Here is a 20932-nt window from a genome sequence, read left to right as displayed (position 1 = left end):
GCTGTCACGCGAAGAACCCGGAGAGTGACTGCTGTGTGACGAGGGCTGAAGGATGGCCACCTGAGGGTGGTGCTACGAGGAGAAGCCGAAGGGAGATGATTAAGTGCAGCAATGCACCCCGCAGAAGGGCGAGAATGAAAGCAGGAGGAGGATGCGGCTGGACAGTGAAGAGGGCAGCGGCGGAAGAGGGAGAAGTAGAAGCGCTGCACCCCCACAGTACCTTCCTCCTCCTCCACTTTCCACCTACCTACGCGGGAGCATTCAGCGGACCCGGCGTTTCCGCTGTAGTAGACGTAGCGAGCGAAATATCACGGGCACGCTTCGGGCATGCGAGAGCTGACAGACCGCACGAATTGCAGGCAATGAGGTGGTATAGACTGCTACCCGAGTTGGCAGCTGTCTCATGGGTATAGGTGAAGCAGGAATCGAACCTGGGGCCCTTGGATCCCGAGTCAAACATGACACCCCTTGGCCACGCAGGGACGCTCGGATGGCTTGGTTAAAGCTGAAAATTTATCTGTTGGTCTTTCACATAGCGTAAAAGCTACGACTGTACGTTATGTATGTGAGAGGTGAGTGTGCGTGGATAGAGGCACAAATTAAGACAGTAGTAATTAGGCGAGCACGCGAACGTGAACCCGAAAAGGGAAGCACCAGACGGGAGCCATTCGCAGCCGCGTCATTCCCTTAAAGGCAGAGCTTAAGTGATTCCAAAATGTTTCTGCGGTGAAATATGTTCACGCATAAAAGAGAAGAGCGCACGTCACCCACGCGGCATACGAAATGAAATCGCCCAGGCACATGTCGTGCCGGCGCCTCCTTTGTAACAATGAAGAACTGGGAGAGGATTGCGTGCCAGTTGAACGGTGGCTACGTGGGAAAATATAGACTAAACTCTATCTGCATGTGTATACACATAAACACGTCTCTCAAATTTGAGCTGCGCTCAAATTTCTCATTACAGAGTATTGTTATCATCGGCCAATCTTTTATGGCAACTGAAAAAATAGCCACGCTGCCTGCAGCCTCTCTTGATCAAAGAGAATGCGATGCTTGGGTGCGCAATTTTTGCAGACTTCTACTGTCTGCCCGAGTCGGATGGCAGAAAATGAATCATACATGGCGTGAGCGATTGTTTCCCTCTCCCCTTTTAGCCCCCGGGAGAAAAGCCTGCCCATGCGACCGATCTCATCGTTCACCCCGAACAGGCAGCGGGCGTGAGTATAGTGCGGACCGTTTTCTCGACGTTTGCACCAAAGTTGCAACATCTCGCGACCATAGCGGCTGTTATCGTCGTTATCGGAAATGCTCTTCCCTACAACCTTCTATTTTTCGCAGTCACATTTACCCGCAACTGTTCGCAAAAGTGGGGGTGTGCTCAGCTGCTATCTTCATCCCTCCTACGTCATTCGTGTCAAATGACGTGCACAGACATATCTCGTGAGATTGACTGGGAGTTCTGCGAATTGTGTTAAAGCGTATACGAAGGTCCCACAGCAGCTGCCAGGACACCGTTTTCTTTTCTGTACACGAGTTTAATTATCTCCTTGCGCGGTCACAGTGTGAAAAGAAATTGGGGGGGGGGGGGGGGGGATTACGCGGGCCAAAAAATAAGAAAATAGCAAATTGCTTCGCACATCCTGAACTAACGAAACAAATTCTTGCACGAGCCACTTTCGCTATGGATGTCACTAGCGAGTAGTGTTCAAGTTTAACATGCTGGGAATGAAATAAATTATTATGGTTTCGTTTCGCCCATTCATGTTCGGGATTCTACGACACCGGTTAGCTGTACATTATAATTGGTGCTGTTATGTACACGTTGATGGGAATGGTGATACTTGTGTCACACGGGCAACTCTCAACTCCCTCGAACTTCCTTCCCATAAAGGATCATCAGAAAGCTCCTCCCCAATGGCGTTGTCGCCGTCTCACATGGCTAAAAAAGAGATTTTCACAGAAGACTCTTGGGCCCATCAGGCGCCGTTCGCAAAATACCTTTATTTTTGACACTAAATTAAGAAAAATATGTGTATTTTTCATTGTCTCACATTCACTTCCACAGCGGTCTTATCTGTTCTGCTGGAGCCCATGTGCTCCTGGTTTGAGAATCAAATTGCAGAAACGTTGTTATCCTGGCAAAAATAGTTCTGTTACCAAATAACGAATGTTATAATTGCTTACATAAGTTAAGTAAACAGCACTGTTTACTTTGAAGAATGAGAACTCAATATCACTAGGAGCGAGAGTACTTTCTTTGCCTGTTCGAGGAAGAATCGAGCTCATTATACCAGGAACTTGTTTAAAGTTCCTTTCATAAAGGACTGTCGTGTGAAACGGCAAGAATCTCCTTCGAGATAAATACGACGTTGGTTGAAGAGAGTTGAAAGGAGTTCAGTCGTGTCAGTGTGAAAGAAACATACGCTTCCGATGCCTGGCGAAAATCAGCTTTTGATTAGAAAACCAATGGGCAGCGTTTTTGAAAATGATTGCAAGGCAAATGTGGGATGTTGAGAGGTACTTTTTATGAACATGTTCAGATAGATGGTCTGAGTTTCAAAAGCGTAGGCAAAATTTGCTTCTGAGGTTTTTCCTGTGCTCTCGAGTAACTAGGGCTGCTGTAGTAAACCAATGGGCCACATTTTTTGATAAGTAATAGCAAGAAACTACAATCCTGCCGAGGAAAGGCCCGCGGATCTTCATCGCGGACTATTATCGTGAAGTTATGCAAATTGTGAGAAAAAAAAAAAAACACGTTCAAAACCTATTCCCTAGAAACCGCCCAAATTTCCGGTATGGGATATGTTTCAATGGCCTGCATTACAGCAAGAGTTCATTTTAAATCAGGGCGCTTACAGCGCGTGCAAGCATCCACGCACGTCATACGCACGCACGAATGCATGCGCATGCGCTGTAAATAGGATAGTGTTGGAGGCGTGCCACTGGAGTGCGCAGTTGGCAGCTTTGTGCACAGAGGCGTTTCGTGCGTCATTTGAAGCTTGCCAGCGTAACGGGTGTCGGCAGTGCTGGGACCGAAACACGACAGAGACGCTTCGCCGATCACACCGGCCACTGCCGCCGGTGTGATCATTGTTCAAAAAAGACATTTGAGACAAAATGACAGTTTAGTATTCATACCATCATTTGTCACCTGAGAAAAAAAAAACAAAAACAAAGAAAGTGCTGAGAGAGCACTACTCGCAACAGCCCGGACCAATAATGCTGTCAAACACTCGACGAGCGGTACTAATCAGGGGCCCGAAATATTAGAGAACAAAAACCAGCCAAGGGACGAGGACGAAGGAAGACGATGTACACACGGAAGCACGTGTGTACATCGTCTTCCTTCGTCCTCGTCCCTTGGCTGGTTTTTGTTCTCTAAGACTATGTACCAACTGACCCAGATTTCAACCCTCCGAAATATTAGTATGCTAGTCCGCCGTCGGGGGCTAGGCATGGCTTCCCACCAGGACAACAGGCGATTAGTCTTTCGCTCATGTGCTGCTGCACTGGAAAGTGCATTTCTCTGTTCGAAACTTAAAGGGCTCACTCCGGCGTTTTTTCCGCCTCTTCAGATTTTAACAGAGCTGAATACTGGCGCTGTGCAGAAATGCTCAGAATTTATTGCAACTCTCGCGGTGAGTTTCTCACAGTTTTCCGGTCTTTTGGGTTCGTTCTAGCGCAAACTAATTTTAAAATTTCCCCTTTCGTGGGCTCAGTCATAGAGATTTCTACGGTCAACCGCGCGTGTCTGACATCATCGGACACACATCCGTCGATATTCGCTCTCCTTTTGATCTTATTTCGGACAAACAAGGATCCAAGCTGTAGTGAACGGTAGCCAGTTCAGCCCAACAGTACAGTAAAGGTCTCGAGACAGTTTCTGTGACGTCTGTCACGACAGTCTTTCCTGACGTCAAAGGTTAGTCGGCACCATAGCCTCCTTTCGGAACCAAGTTTCGGTTTCGATTTCCAGCTTTCTGCTCTTTGAAAACATTTCTATTCGGTATTGCGTAAAACTTTTTTGGTTTTCTTTTTGTTCCAGAGAGAGGGGAATCTAAGGAATGCGATTTCTTTGACAACTCAAATAGCTATAATGATGAAACGGACGCATACGGAGCATCCATACGGGGTTTTGCTGCCTATACGTGCGCATCTGCCTTTGGATTTCTCTACATGCACAGTCTCTACGTGAACTACCACAGCTACGTCCTACGCTCACGGCTGCCTCGATAACTACAACAAAAAGTGCGGGTGCTGCACCCTGCAACCGCTCTTTCTGCTTCCTGCTTGCACGAGCTGCGATCTAGGGAAGACACATTGCGATATACGACCATTTCTTAACTATTCTGTCCTGGTAAATTGGTATGCCTGTATTCACTTCGTCAAATTAGTAATTGCGGCCATCGTGGATTGACATTAGTAACCATGCAGCCAGTCCTCTTCGTGGGCGCCAGCCGCGATATGCAATGGCACGAACAGTGCTACAGAAAAAAAAAAAAAAGATTTGCGCAACTACTTCGTTCTCGAGGAAGCGAGTGCCACACTCATCGAATCATTACAAGACAACTATCGACTACCGAAGAAAGACTAGTGCGGGAGGAAAGGTCACATCGCAATCTGCAATATTTCTGATGTCAGTACTGACGGGATATGCACTGTTGTGGTTACATTTTTTAACGGGACGGCGTTGAGGCGAACGCTTCCTCGATTTGCCGATGTGCAATTTTGTCGTTGGGCAAAGGTGCAATCATAAGCCTGAAGCTACTAAAGGTTTCTTGTATTAAAGGGGCACTAAGAAAAACTCCATCAAGCTATTGTCTCCAGTAGATCTGGCCCTTTCTGGCTGTGTTGATGCCAGTACAGCTGCAAAAGAGGCGTTTGTCCGCGAGAAAATTGGATTTAGAAAGTTTCTCGCCACTCGATACAAAGCGGCCGTGACGTCCTAACCGAAAAGTACTGGTTGCCACTGCTTTGAAGTGAGCGGCAGTGTAGCCATGCCTCTGCGATCCACGTCAAAAAGAGAAATGCGGTGTTGAGGCACGTATTTCGCTCGCGAAGTCGGCCGGTCATGGCGACACCTGTATTTCATTTTTTTATTATTTTCTGATTCATCAGTTCCGTTTTGTTTGAGCGTCTTTGCCATCAGAACGCGCTACTTTATAGATACGAGGCGAACGTTTCTTCGGTATCCGTGTCTATTTTAATATCGCACGCTGCTGTGCTTTTGTTACTTCTTTCTTCTCCTGGGGAGTGGTTCACTGTAAAAACTTTTGTACAACAGACGAGAAATACTGGAAGACAGGTAGTCTGAAAGAACGAGGTCTCTACTCATAGCAGTCCAACTAATTGGCAGCAGCGCGACACACTAGCAGCGTGGAGCTGGGCTCTACAATCTCGAAAAATTGAGCTGACAAGAAATCAGGCTGCCGTGTTCGGCGCTTCCCAGCCATTCGGGGCAGGTCCAGACGAAGGTATGGCGATGAGCCACTATGCAGCTTTCACGATGCCGCAAAAGAATCACTGACATGCTCGCGGTCAAAGCTCGCGAGGAGGTGCGAGATTTAAGGACGGCAACATTGCTTCTGGCTGCCACAAAAGGCTGACCTTTGTCGAGCTCTTCGCGCGTGGTGATGAGATGCTCATCCAGGAAGCGCGCGTCCAGGTCCTGCATGATCTCCCAGAGCACCGAGCTGATGGAGCGCAGCGACTGGGCCGCCACGAAGGACCACTTGGTGCCGCGGAACTCGAGCACCAGTCGGTCGTGCGAGCGGCCCCCGCCGGCGCGCCACTGCTGCAGCTCGCTCGTGTGCTGTGACTTGGCCAGCACCAGCGTCTTGCTGTCCAGCAGAACCACGTGCTCGATGCCGATGCCCAGGACGCGGTGCGCCTGCGACGACACCAGGCGCTCAACACCCGCTCGCCGCGCGTGAAAGGCGATAATTAGACGCGGATGAAAGGCGGCGCGTCATTAGCCGCCAAGGCCGCCGGTACGCGCCTCGGCCTGCACGTGACCTCCTCCCGCATCTTGTCATGCGCGCTCCCCGAAGGGTCGTAACACGTCCCCTGGGTGAGGCGGAAAACCCTCTGCGCCGACAGCGGGAGGATGAGGCGCCCGAACGTAACGGGGTATACCGAGAAGAAAACCGTTCACGTGCAGCGCCCAACTGAACAACAGAGCACACTTACAATGGGCCGCTGCGAAGACACGGCTCAGTTACAGTCTCTCCGCCGCCACAAGGGAGGCGGTTCCCGAAATCTCTGCGGCGTAGCTCACGTAAGGGTGGGGATTCGTTACTAATAATCTCAGTTTTGGCATCACTGCACAGTTCTAGCGATGCAGAGACGCAGCATGGGGGTCATTATCTTCGGCCACTGCCTCGATATCGCTGATACGGTTATACTCCCTTCGATCGGCTAGTGAAAGCTGGAGAGAACTTTTATTGAGGGGGAACACATGCGGAAACCAAGGTTGTTTATCAAACACGCTTTCCTTGGGTTTTGTGGATTTCATTCAGGAGGATTAGTAAACTGGGTTTTAGAAAAGAAAAAAGAAATAACACTCGTGCGGAAATAATATCCGTCATTTTGGAAAGATACAGGCAGCCCTCTGGGTCTTCGAGTGCTGATATGAACAGATTACGCCTTTTTGCTACTCCCTCAAGCAACTTCATTGTTGTTCGAATTACTGAGGATCATACACGTCCGCACGCTGCCTCATTGGAAAGTTTCTGTACGCCCCTGCAGCATGCGGGCCATCCAAGTACGTCGCTCGGTCCATGTTGCGAGCACATTCCGAAATCCCATGAAACACTGCCAGGCCCGCGCTGAAACACCTGTGGTGCCGTTTATTCTCGTTGCATGTGGAAATTAGCTGCTCATCTACGCGTGAATAGGAACGTTGGAGGGAGGCACAGTCGTGAGCAATATAAGAAAGAGCGAACATTTTGCACAAAATTGCGAACATTCTCGGTATTTCTCTATTAAACATGATGGCGACCTACGGATATCATGCATCCTAAGGAAACCTCTTTAAAAATATTAAATAATCTGTTCTTGTCAAACAAAATTATAATGTAATCAATAAATGAATGCTCAAGGTTTGTTATAGCTCATATTGCTCATGACTGTACATCTAGAAAGCTAAATTATGGAACTTCACTAGTACTGCGCACGTTTCGACGACGAAGATGCGGCGGATAGGATGTTACATTTTATCAGAGCACAATACATTAATCACATTTGATGACTAATGAAAGTATATGAGATGCCCGGTTACATATAGCCTCCAAAATTTAAAACATATGCATAATATCACTAAAATGCCCATATATCAAGGCAGTGTCAAATTGCAGGCACATTTTTCCCAAATGCTCGAATTAGCAATTGAGAACAAGGCCGCAGCAAGACTGTAACTTGAAAGAAAATACTGGAAAAACGCTTCCGTTACGGCGCGTGTGCAGTTAATAGGCTTCGGCGGGCACGTGGCCCACGGAGGCGCGAAGCGATCGTGGTTCGGCGGCGCCACGCACTGTGAGCTGCGGAGACGCACTCACCCGCTTCTTTGTCTTTCCTCGGAGCAGCTCTTTCACCTGGAATACGTGGCAGCCGTAGGAAGGCAGCCGCTTGCATGTCTGGATGTAAAGTCTCTTGAGGTGGATCTCGCTCTCGTACAGCGGTGAGTGAAACAGCTTGCGCTTCTGCTCCTGCGTGGCCGACGAGACAGAGCGGCTGTTCCATCATTTATACCGCACTTGCGAAAGCCCCGCAAACATCGCGATTCTGTATACGGCACCTCGACTGGCGCAAAAGCAGGTCGAGGCGGCGCTAGAAACCAAATCTATCTGTCCTAAAAAAAAAAAAAAAAAAAAGGAGGATTTTATAAAAGAGGGGATTGCAACCACCCGAGCAGAAAACGATCTACCTTTAAGAACGACACCAAACCTCCTTTTCTTTGAGGATAACGACCTTTTTCCCTAGCCGCCAATTCCAACTGTTGTCCACATGTATTGCACTGGACAGTTAAAGTAATTGCAGCATGATTAATAACTCTAGGCCGCAGTCTCGTTGTCAGCACGAATAAAACACCCTGGCGCGACAAGTCCCACGCAGCTGACGGGCGACAGCACCACGAGGGCGCATTATGTGAAACTGGGAAAAGAAAACAAGACGCAACAAAGAATAATAAAAAAAAGAGAGAAAAACGGAGATTAGAATTCGTTAAGTGGCGCGAACTTCACTCCACCTTGACGCGCATGCGCACACGGCTTGAAGGAAGCTGGGCTGACGCGCATAAAATATAGAACCTAGGTTGTCATGTACGGGCACAGCTTAGCTTATACGTTGTTTGTAGCAGTGTTTGATGGTATAGCGGCGGCACGGGCTCTTCTATAGGCGCCTGGGTGAATGGCAGGATGGTGACCTGTCTGCAGCCTCCTCCGCGCGGCACGGCTTTGCGAAACTACCCAACGCTTGCGACAGCGAGTTGCGAACGCCCGTTCATGTCGACACCAAGGAGAACTAAATATGGAAAGAGTACGGGACGCCGCTGGCGAGTTTGGTCTCCTTCGAAGTCGGGACACTATCGTGACACTGCTGTGAAGCGGGAACGCTGCCACAAAAAGGCCGCGGTAACATAGCCGTCAAATAAGCAAATGGTCATTTCCCTTCGCTGGCTGAGTAAAATTCGACATATAAAATCAAAATACCCCCAAAACGTTCCTCACATCCTCTTTCTCTCTCGCTCTTGGCCTTTCTCCGGCAAAGAACATTTTCTCGGTAGGCGGATAATGATGCCAGAATCCCTGCCTCGCGTGTCAAGACCCAATAGAGGCGCCGACATTTTCGGGAAGGTGACTGTCGCGCCTCCCGCGTTCTTCGGATCGGGCAGCTGGTGCACCGCTAATGGAGGCTTCGCGCTGGACGAAATTTCAGGGAAGCCAGAATAACCTAACTAGACTGCGGGCGATGCCCAACTACTACCGCCTATCAGGACTTTCGTTAGTGCACAGAAACGCGAGGAATCTGCGGGTGGACTCGCTGTAGTTGGGAGAAATTTGAAGCAGAAGAGATTTGCGACTCCTCACTTGAATGCCTTGACAGTTTTATGCTGCAAAACGAAACAAAGGTGAGGTGTGCAAGCTTCCGAGCAGTAATTTACTCGCAGAAAAACTAACGTCGCCGAGGTAACTTCAGTGGGTCATTTAAACAACTATAGACACCTAATTTTTGGGTCCGTGTTTTATAATTTGTAATGATGCCTAGGACATTACTGTCCACGGATCACCACGTCACGTTCGCCTACGACTTCTGAATAATTTATAATGTAATTTCTTTTTTCACCTGTTTAGGTTTCAACAGCCGAGCGATGGCTGTGACGTCACAGTCAAGTCTAGGTCATGCGAGGGATGAAAATACAGCGATATAATCATTGCTGTGTCATTTTAATTCACTACAATGATAAAGCCAGCCTTTCTCAAGAAGAGGAATCACTACAAGTGAAGAATGAGCGATTATATTACTGCTTTTTCATTCCACGTATCAAGACATGATTGTGACGTCACAGCCATCTCTCGGCTGTCGAAACCGAAACCGGTGAGAAAAGAAATTTCAATTATAAATTATTTAGTGATCGTAGGTGACAAACTGCGTGCGGATCGATATACAGGAATGACTTACTCATCATTAACAAGGAGAAAATGCCCCCAATATTTGGTGTCTATAGTCCTTTAATGTTTAAAGTCGAGAGTTGACTAGAATGTTTTACTATAATGAAAGTTGCAGTATTCATTATCTTAACGCATATTATATACGGACGCGATACATAGCACATGAAACCTGCCGTTAGTATAAATGGCAAGTAGTCCGGGGGCTACCGGCGCCAGTTTAAAGTACTGCCAGTGATTTGCGAATGCCGCGAATATATGTTGCCGCAGTATAGTAGTGCGTTTTTACCTATATGTTAATATGCCGGGTGTTTTTTTAGCTGTTTGACAGACCGTTATTTTAAACCCTGCGAGAGATGCGTCAGTGAGGTCTGTGCAGGCGGATTGTACAGCAAGGCTGACATTATGTACGTGATATACCTCAGTGATTAAGCAATTACTTACCTAAATTTAACTGATCATTTTTACTTTTGATATTAGGAGCCAACATTATATTGTTACGGGCGTCTCTCATAGCCTGAGTCACTTTGGGACGTTAAACCCCACAAACCAAACCAAATCAATCGTTACGGACGAGGAAGAGCGGGCAGTGGCTCGTGTAGGAGCGCTCGCGCTAAGCCCGCCGCAATTCATTAAAATCGGTCATCTTCTCTGGTCATCGGTCATCTTCTCTCTGTTCTCTGTTTCATCGACTTGCTGCCCCGTACCAATATTAGGAAAATAAAGGCCTGTAACTTGAAAGTTGAGTTCAGGTTTTAAATTTTCTTTATCGGCATTTCAGTTTGAAATATTTAACGTCAAAAATAGTAGTTCTTTATCTCGTAAAGCTGGCTTCCCGCAATGCACATTTTTAAAACGGCGTCGCTGGGCCTGGTATTGTCGCGGAAATCACGTTCACTGCTTCTACGGCATTGAATAGACGAATTGATTCCGTATTTGCTGTATTATAAATTTCGAGCGATGCTAATTAAAAAAAAATGCATTGCGGGAAGCTGGCTTTACGAGCTACAGAAATAATGCGTATTTTTGACATTAAATATTTCGGACTGCATTGCCGATAATAAAAAAAAAAGAAAAAAAGAACTAGACTGAGCTTCTATGTTGACTGCCTTAATTTATATAATGTTGGCCCCTGAAATAAAAGTAAACATTGGATTAGTTAGGTTAAGCTCAATAATTGCTTAGTACTGAGCTCTACCATGTACAGTCGTGTGCAAAAGTGGCATACAGAGCGCAGCCGGTGGCTGAGCTCGGGAGAACTGCATCTAAATGCCATCTAGCGACAGCGACACGTGCATGTCGATAGGATGTGACAACGCCACGATTGTCTCGATAGCAAATAGCTTTTGGTAGTACCGTATTCGACACTCTGAATTGGAATTCAGGCTTGATTGATTTTTATTTATCCTGCTCAAAGCGGCATAATGTTGTAGTCTGTAAACAGTGCTAATTGCACTGATTCAAGATACGGCATCGATGTAGCACGAAGACAAATGAGAAGAAATCTACAGCGATCACTAATGAGCCCGCGTACGTGAGTGAAGAGACGGCTCTCACGAGCATCTAGAATGCGCTCGAATAATTTCTACGGACAGCAGAGCGGCACGCGAAAAGGAGCGAAGGCAGTCATCTCTCCATTGCATCATTCGCCGCCCACACTACTCGGCATGCCTGTCTGGAACGCGCCAGTGTTGCTCAAAGAACGTCAGTGGGATTTACGAGCGGCCCAGGGTTTCAAGAACGAGCAGACGCTGAAGGTATTGTTGGCACCTCTTATTTAAAATACCTAGTGATGCGTCCGTTTTCCACGAAACGCTCAATCTTTATGGTGCATAGACTTTCATGCAGTCATGGAAATAGGAAACTTGTACACTGTACTTGGCTTGGCTTCTGTTCCAACTAGGATATGAATTCAGCTGTCAGAAAACCTCCAAGAAATATGCTTCGCTATTTCTAAAAGCACCCAATATCATTTACTTGCGCAAGCTATTATAACAAATCGAAAAAAAAAAAAACGAGCAGTTCATGGTAATTAATTAGCGCACAATAAGACGCAGAGCTGCGCGTTTTTCTGTCGAATTCAGATAACCGCACGAATGCTTTCCGGGCTTTCGGAAGCGGAAATGTCATTTTGATTTTTGTGCCGTATTCAATAACACACAACGTATATTTACCTGAAATGCGGAGCAGGTATACGTTCTCGGGGTGGAATGCGCGTCTTCCTCTTTCAAACACCATCCAAGCCAAACTCTGAGCTTCACGACGTCCGCGTGGCAGATAAAGCCCTCTTTGAGAAACTGTACGTCTAAAGCTGATTCGCACTGAACTGCTCGCGTTCCAAAGAGCAACGTAAGGGGCTGAAAGTGAAGGCCACAAAACTAACGCTGGTAGAAGCGGTTTACGCGCTCGAGACCAATGTGCCACGCGTTCACACTTTTTTTTTTATTTTTTTTTTTGCGAACATAATTTTTTGAGGCCCCACAATGAGGGTTCTGTGCTGCTTCTGGCGCTATGAACCTTCAGGTGCTTCAAGGACAGTTCCGAAAATTGTAGTTGTAGCCGCTTGGGAAGCAACATGCGCGCACTTTAAAACGGTTGCTTCTTCAGTGCGCGCGTGTATGACAGTCGCGTTGGCTTCCTCGTTATTACATCGTTCGCTCTACATCGAAGCCATACGATGTGATAATCGTGCCCTTCGTACCCTACCGTTTGGTTTCCCGAAGGCTCTCCAGCTGCAGCGCTCTGCTGCCGTGGCAACCGGTGATGAGCGCTTGTGGAAAGTACCCCAGCACGTATACATCGTTGCCTCGGTGCCACGACCGCCGTAAAGATACAAAGATCTTTACTTCCTACTTCAAGGTAAGCCGAAGCGTAAAGACCTGCGCGGTTTAGAGGCCACCCCACCATTTCAGTGTGAATTACAGTTCTCTTTCATAGAGTGGATGAATTGATCATGCAGGACATTTATTTATTTATTTATTTTTAAATCTGAAAACCATAAAGGCGGCGATCATGCAATAAGTTTGACTGTTCGAGAAAATTAAAGTGGATGGTATTTTTCACATTACTTGTACCTTGAGAGCCACCTTTATTACGCTTTCATCCTACCTTTCGGTAAGCTCTTTGCGCGACGAAAACGGCTTCATGGACCCGCAGAGCCAAACGAGTGCTGTGCGAAGTACCCCTCCACGGTAAAGGCAGGCTTGACGTCCAGCGACCTTACATGATAGCAGTAACTAGCTCGGCTACTAGAAACACGCTTCAACACCATGCTGTGGCTTGCGCATTTCGGTGCCACATAAAGATGTTTGATGCGGGTATACCTTGATGGTCTTGCCGATGTTCTTGGCGGTGTGGTAGCAGGGGGGCAGGCACTCCTTGAGGCTGACCGCGTTGTGCAGCCCGGTGGGCGACCGGTTGCCATTGGAGCTGATCCACTGGCGCAGTATGAGCGAGCGTCGCTTGGGCACCGCGCGCAGGAAGCTGCCCGACGAGCGGCTCGTGGGGGTGGCCGGCTCGCCGGCCCCATCCGAGGACTCGGCGGGGCTGTCGTCAGCCTCCGCCGACGACATCCTGCTGCTGCTGCTCTCGCCGGGGCCCGGCGGCTCGGGGATCAGGCCTTCCTGCGAGGCCACGGGAGGCATGACCAGGCTGACACTCGTGTCTCGTGGATCGCAGAACGCGTGCACACTTTGAATGAGCTCAAGGCGTTCACTACGAACAAATTAGGGGACGATTTTGGTTAGACATACTTATTGAAGGACCATTAGAGCGCTGAAATAATACCAGCAAGAGACGAGTACAAAGTGCCCCACCTGTTCCGTACTCGTCTCTACTTTGCCGTTTTAGAGCGATTGTAGTCGTTAAATCTCAAAGTGATACCGGCGCGAATGGACATATGGCTCACACAGCTGTGCGCAGTCACTCCATTCATTTGTGAAAAATTGGCCAGTTTAAAGCAAAGGTTTACCACTTCCTTTGGTCAAAATTTCCAATGACTGGCACAGCATGCATGATCCAGCCTGAAAGTTACACGAGAGAGCTGTCCTCCTTAATTGCACTCCTTTACAAGCCAATATCAGTATATTTATGTCAGAGTTACTGTCAGCATCCTGAGATGGCAGTTGACTTTCATGCTTACAATATAAGGGAAAACGCTAGAAGAGTACAATGATTATCAGTGATTACCAAATGGATGTTGAGAACATTATATACATGAAACACCCCACACGCATATACGACGAGATGAGCTTCGCCCCCTCTCCCCTCTCCTTCCCCGGAGAATTGGAGACGGAGAGACACAAGCCTTTGAGCACAATATTTGCGGACATTATAAGTAGTGTGAAGGGCTCCCGATCATCTGATGTTGCCGTAATGTTTTGCTAAAGGGAGGCCACACCAAGTTGATAAGAAGATAAGAACAAACATTCACAAAACAGAATAGAGCGTCAAAAAGCCGCAGCGGTGGGGTCGCGAGAAAGCCTCCACTAACAATGCCGCCAGCAAGCTTACCTTAACATCAGCCCCCTTCACCGTCGCACAGCATGCGCTACGCAAGCGTCCATCACGAGCGCAAACATCCACGGAAGCGTGCATTTCTGAATACGAAACTACGCTACGTTCGCCTGTTCAAGTCTCTTCAATCGTGACACATTGCATTCACTGGACAAACGCACGCACCGCAAAAGATGCCACCGCTTGGGCAACGCTGGTGCCGCAGTGACTGAAAGAAGCTTTGTTGCGGCCGTACGCAAACGCGTCACGTGCCCTCGGGCATTTATATCCCTGCACGACGTCATAGGGGCTACCAGCAGTGCTCCGGAATGTTCGGTGTCGGCAAGAGGGGGCTGCAATAAGAAAAAGGCACGCGCAGAGCCACCGCTGCCGCCTTCGAGCATCGATACGAAAATATCGCCGGCCCTGATGTTGGGCCTATTCTCGTGCCCTGCTGACGGTCGCGTGAGCACGAGTGTGAGCAAGCCCGATTCACAAACAGCGGTCAGATGACGCACTCAACGGCACAAGAAAAACTGCGCGTCATGGAAGGAACGCGATCACTTGTCCTGGGACCACGAATCTTCGAATTTTTTTCTTGCAAATTTTCACTTTGCTGGAAAATGCGATCGAATGAGGCGAACAGTCATGTTGGACGCGACGTTTGATTGGAACGAAGCAGCCCTGGTAGCTTTACTGCTGCCTAGCAAGAATGCAACGCTAAACGAGTGTCAGGGGATGGGATGGAACAGGCCTCTTCGCGAACGTAAGTGATCAATCGCAGACTCGTACACTGTAGTTCCAGAGGGAAATTGTGAGCGGTGCTGGCCGGTAGAACGCCCTCCCTCTGTACGATCAACTCAGCGAACTCTGCTTCGTAGTACACCAGGCGCCGCCTTCACCGATGAAATCATTTTACCATCGCGAAACAGATAAGCGTGGCTGCTTCTTTGGCTAGATCTTGTGTTGCAGGTAAATATCTGCCGAACTAAGTACGACCACGAAAAAACGACGAATTTAATAAATTTGCATTCTTTTTCTCGGAACCACTGCGACGATGCCAAACCTACAGTATGAGAACGTGTTTGTTGCGTCCGCCTGGAACGAAACTCTCACTTTAGGGTGGTCTTGATATCTTCCTTCTTGTCTGAGCGATCTCTGTCTGACCAATTCTGGCACAAGGAGGAACAACGAAATAGGCAACGCCCAGGTGCGCTCGGGTCAGCTATGTATATTTCAAACACTCAAGATAAAAAAAAACTTCTTTGCAGAATACTCCGTAAAGAAAGCTTCTCCATCACAGGCTAAGTGACTATACTTAAAGGGAAGCTGCGCCGGTATTATATTTCGACCAGTTTCGAGCGGTTGAATGATTATAGCTTACACTTAAATCACGCGAAGTATCTTGATGCTAGCGTTTGAAACAATGGCGCAATTAGCGATTAAAACCGCGGCAGCTATCAGGCTTCACCGCACTGCACAGCAACAGGTGAGGGACGCATGATGACGTCGTTGACGGTAACGGTGCGTTTCCTGCATAGACAGTCTCGGTTTGAAGAAATAAAAACAAGGCTGCTGAAAACAAAGCCCTAGAAATGTTGATTAGCACCGCCAGAGAAGGTGCACTAGGACGTGGGCTAAGACAACGAACAACAAAAATATTACCGTCCGTGACGTCATCACCGAGCTTCTCCCCAGAACATTAGTGCTGTGAGGAGAAGCTCGAGGTTAAAATCGTCGATTACGCCACTAGTTTGACTGCTAGTGCAGAAACACCTTGCATGCATTACCTACAGCCTATGTAGATTTGAATCCTTGAATATCGCTCAATTCTCGATGCAGCTGCTCTTTAAGCAGATGAAATGAGAACTTCGGGTTCAGAACTAACGCTTTCTGAAAACGAGCTGCAGTGAGATATGTTTCTCTGAAATGCCGATTTTTTTTTTTTTTTTGCGTTAATTCTACGAATTTAAGGCGGCAGACACCAGCACACCTGAGCGAAGGCGCGCCGTCACTCAGATCAATCCTTGAATGACAGCTGGCACCAAGGTGCCTTTGCTGAGCATGTTTTGAGCCGCACATGCGACCGATATGCTCCAGTTTAATACACCCCTGAAATAGGCGTCGAAATGGCTTCACACGTTCCGGATGCAACCGCGCCTTTTGTGAGATATATATATATATATATATATATATATAAAAACAGTGGCAACACATTTCTGTTCCTTGGACAGGCTGTCATCCGCTACAGTGAAGGAGGCGGCTATATGTAGGTAGCAGACTACATGTAAGCCTTTACCTCTTGGTTTCACGGGAACATTTTAACATTGGGAATAGATGACGACGCATATATAACCCTGACTATCACCGACAAGTTGACTGGTGATGGGTGATCGAAAGTTTAATTCAATAGGGTAGACTGTGCTCAACGCGAGCGCACACTCCCACGACGAATTCAAAGTCCCAGATTGCACGCAGATCACTAATATGCCTCTCACCTCGTACAGCGCCACGTCCGCGAACCGCTATCCGTCGTATTCGGTGCGTGCGCTTCACCAAGTGGCTCTAATGGGCGGGGCGGTAGTCGGACGACGGTGCACTAAGGCCTCGGGCCAATCGCTCTTCCATTACGTGAGTCCAAGTGAGGGAAACGATGCGCACCCTCGCGAGCGCTAAAGTGCGCCTCTTGTATCGGAGGTACCATCTTGTCGCGATTCGTATGTGTCTCACGTCAGGGAGACAACGGCTCAGTCAAGCGCAGTCGAGCGAGCGGTTCCGATCACCGTCTTGTGGTCACGTTCTACCCTGCAACACAGCGGCCGCTGACCCATCGGTCGACGCGGGCCGCCAACGTGACCTTGTCCACGCATCTCGCTACCGCTGAGATGCGGCGCAGCCAGTGCTCCGTCCTGCCACGTAATCTTTGAACACCATCGGCACGGGTGGGATATATTGCCCACTTCGCGAATGATGCGCGTCTGGTCCGTGCGAGCACCGACTGTTGTTTTGCCCGCGCCTCTGGCAATGGCGCATCGATGACCGATGACAATGTCCCCAAGTTGCCTGTGCAGGCCAGGAGTGCTACGGCGCAGAAGGCCAAGGAGTGGCAGTCATTGACGCCAGTCTAGGAGCGATGTTTATTTTATTTGTTTTTTTCGCGAATATTTGCCACCACCCTCTTTACTTTTCGCCTCTTTCCTAGACCTGTACCGCATCACTGCGAGTTCCTTTAGTTTAGCGGTGCTACAGTAGAGCGACTATACGCTAAAAACGAGCAAAAAATAATTTCCTTCGCACTTCACGCAGCGTCGATCAGCTTCAGCTAACGCCCGGCTTTTAAAGCCACCTCAGCTGCGTCAATTCATTTGCGCTGAGAGTTTATCAGATGCAATTCCAAGACAGCGCCTCGCATTAGGGTGTTAGCCTCCCCTCTCGTGCACTTGGAATAACAACCTATATCGTGATGTGCAGGCGCGTTCAAAGCGATGTAGTACGAGACGTACACCATGCCAAACATGTCCTCATTACGTGTGGCACATGAGTGCGCGAGCTGGTAGAGCACATGCACGAGTCACATCCAAGCACACACGCGAGTCACATTGGCACGAAACGGCTCCATAAGCATTCATGGAGCCGTAGCTAATCCCAAGATCGCGGGTTTGATCCCGGCCGCAGCGGCCGCTTTTTGATGGCGAAAAGCAGGATGCCCGTATACTGTGCCATGCCAGTGCAAATTTAAGAACCACCACCACCACCACCACCACCACCACCACCACCACCACCACCACCACCACCACCACCACCACCACCACCATCATCATCATCATCATCATCATCATCATCATCATCATCATCATCATCATCATCATCATCATCAGCCGGACTATGCCCACTGCATCCTATCTCTTAATATTACCCCTACCGTTTTTCGTTCCATAGCCTTGTGCGTTGTCCTCAGCTTAAATAAAACCCTTTTCGTTAGACTCCACGTTTCAGCCCCACAGGTGAGTACAGGTATGATTACAGGTATGGCAGGTATGATAACAGGATCTGAGGATGAGTACAGGTGAATAGCGTTCTGCTATTCATTGCCAAAAATGTGCCCCGTTGGTTTTCGATGGCAGTTTTAAGTACTCGGTGCGAGTGAATGATAAACTTCAAAAACAAGATTTTGGACTGTATCGGAAGGTTAGACCGTTCTCATCAGTATGTTCATAACAACATCTTACAAAATTTCGGAGTTTCCTTAAAAGTGATGTACAAGAATGATGTACAAGAATGATGTACATGGTGATTACTCTTCATGTTTCAGTCCGCCCGGGAAAAGTCAGGCGTAATCGCTAAACAATGGTTAGCTCAAAGTGCCACAGTAGAAAACACCCGCAGCAGCGAAGGTGTACTCACATTTGTCAACTTGCGTGGATCACCGCGAAAATTAAAAGAAAGGCGAACAATGGCGCGTTGCGGAGCACAGTCACCGCTCGATAGCGGGTTATGGAGCAGGAAGTTTGCCCGTTTCTGCGGAACTGTTACGCGTGTGCGCAGCGCTGGCTTGGCATCGGGCCGAACAAAGGTTGCCGACCGTGCACGTTGGCGCTGCATGTAAAAGTAGTCAGCGTATGGAGTGCTTCTCTCTTTTCTAGGTCAGACCCACTGAAGGATGACCGCATCTATTAGGCCAATAGGAACTGGCGCGGCAGCGCATATTAATGCGCACCCGCTGCCTCTCTTATTGAACCTTTCATGCCAATCGGTTTTGCTACGTCAAGGTACGTTCTTTTTTCTATTTGTTTTTGCGACCGCCGAAGCTCTTATAGAGATTAAAACCGAAATTTCTTTGGACTGAAAGGTTAGACTGTGTAATTACGCTCGTACTCTGGTCTTCACTTTTGGGTTATCGCAGCCGCGATGAGAATTTATTGCATAGCCGTGCAAAGCATTCCACCACTGCATGACATTCACCATCATCATCATCATCATCACCATCAGCCGGACTATACCCAGTGCAGGGCGATGGCCTTTTCCATATTACTTCAATTAATACGCTCTCCTGCTAGCTTCATCCACTTGATCACTGCGAACTTTCTAACCTAATCCGCCCATCTAACTTTCTGTCGCCCCCTGCTGCACTTTCTTTCCTTAGGATCCAATTATCTACCCTTAGAGAACATCGGTTATTCTCTCTTCGCACTACATGCCCCGCCTATGTCCCTTTCTTGCTATTGATTTCCACTAAAATGTTGTTTACTCGAGTTATGTCTCCGACCCACTCTGCACACTTCCTATCTCTTAACGTTACGCCTATCATTACCCGTTCCACAGCTCTCTGCGTTGCATAACACTGCACTACGTTAAATAATCGCACCTCAGCTATTTCTACCTTGCTTTACAGAGCCTCACTTCGCTGTACTGCCAGCGAATAATATGTTTTTATGAACTAAATTGTAACAATTACACAACACCTCTTCAGGCATCTCTGTGATCAGACGTTCTCATCAGTTGTACAGAGCAATATGAAACGGAACGTTTATTCAACTCACGTCTGCGATTACCCTTCAAGAATAAGGTGACAAGCATACGTTTCGTTCTTTTTCCTTCCTGGTCAATTTACATCTTCACGCATGTTACCTTCATAACTTTATGGAGTGTGCACAAGTAATTAAATGCTTCTGGAGCGAGAACTAATTGTTCCCTTTCGTTTATCGTGCGTAGCTGTGTAAGCATATTCGCGAGAATCTCGCGTTACTTGTGGCTATGCTGATGTTCGATTGCTTCCTAGGTGTTGTGCGCATAAAGCTTGTCCAATTTGTCACGCAGATGAACATTCTGCTCCCTGTGCGCATCAGAGCCGCTTTTGAGGCGAGAAGGGTGAGCGGCTGCCTGTTCAGAAACAAGGACATCTTGATGCCTGTGCCTTGCCAACATGACGAGAAGGAAAATTGGTTTTGAGAGCAAATAATGAAAGACGCAGTAACTGCCTCACTTATTGGTGGACACCTGCACCCGCGCCGCGAGGAAATGGGGGAAAGTGAAAATGAAAGAAGAGTGAGGGAAGGGCTCGATGTTCATGAGACCTTTCGCATGGGTTTGTTTAACGTGCACTAACATCGCGAAGGCAAACAAAGCAGCTCCACTACTGCAAGCCAAGCCGCAGCGATGTAGGCATTTTGCGTCTACTGGCCGTGTGGCTGCACGACCTACGAACGTGAGCTGCCGCGTGTAGTACGCTGAAACAGCCACGGCAGCACCAGGTCAGGTCTGAAATGGGGTTTTTCCCATAACCAGTCGCCCCAGTATAGTTCCGAGGCAGCTTCCTGCAACGTATCTGATTTTTCTTACTCTACTAAAAGGAAGTGCGCTTTAAACAGTACGGTCGCATTTAGAATCTTGCAAGCTTTCGGCTTAGATGCCAAGGATACACAGGATGCCTTCGTAAAATATTTTGACTGTATTTGAGCTGGATTCACCTGAAAAAAAAAATGTACATTTAATTCAATTAATTTTTGCTAACTCCAGCGACATGTATGTGGTGTGTAAAAGCACAGTAGTGAAACACTGCTGTCTCGCGTGCTCCCTATAACACCGGGTAAAGCCGCATGCCGTATCAACAAGTTTATTAAAACCGCCTAACAGAAGTGGTAACAGGCGCCCCCGCAAAAGTTCAAGCACGACGTAAAAGACACCCGGGACGAACAACCCGATCGAGAAAAAAAAAATAAAAAGAACGAAAGGAAAGGAGGAAACCCTGCCGCGCGGTACCAGAGATGCGAGTC

At 48.0% G+C, this 20932-nt stretch overlaps 1 protein-coding gene across 1 annotated transcript in view; it reads right to left on the bottom strand.

The window, feature by feature from the left end:
- LOC146206435 (uncharacterized) overlaps positions 1–20932 on the bottom strand; it is a 422112-nt gene that overhangs the window by 75101 nt on the left and 326079 nt on the right. Inside the window, exons 17-19 of the mRNA XM_084591099.1 lie at positions 12989–13288; positions 7557–7706; positions 5608–5890 (exon numbers count right to left, since the gene is read on the bottom strand). Coding sequence (XP_084447225.1) covers positions 5608–5890; positions 7557–7706; positions 12989–13288 — 733 coding nt within the window. The remainder of the gene's footprint in view (positions 1–5607; positions 5891–7556; positions 7707–12988; positions 13289–20932) is intronic.

This window comes from Amblyomma maculatum, chromosome 1, assembly GCF_055883805.1.
Source record: "Amblyomma maculatum isolate TAMU_Amacu chromosome 1, ASM5588380v1, whole genome shotgun sequence".
In the NCBI taxonomy this organism is placed as follows: domain Eukaryota; kingdom Metazoa; phylum Arthropoda; class Arachnida; order Ixodida; family Ixodidae; genus Amblyomma; species Amblyomma maculatum.
This window is presented reverse-complemented; position numbering and strand designations above follow the sequence as displayed.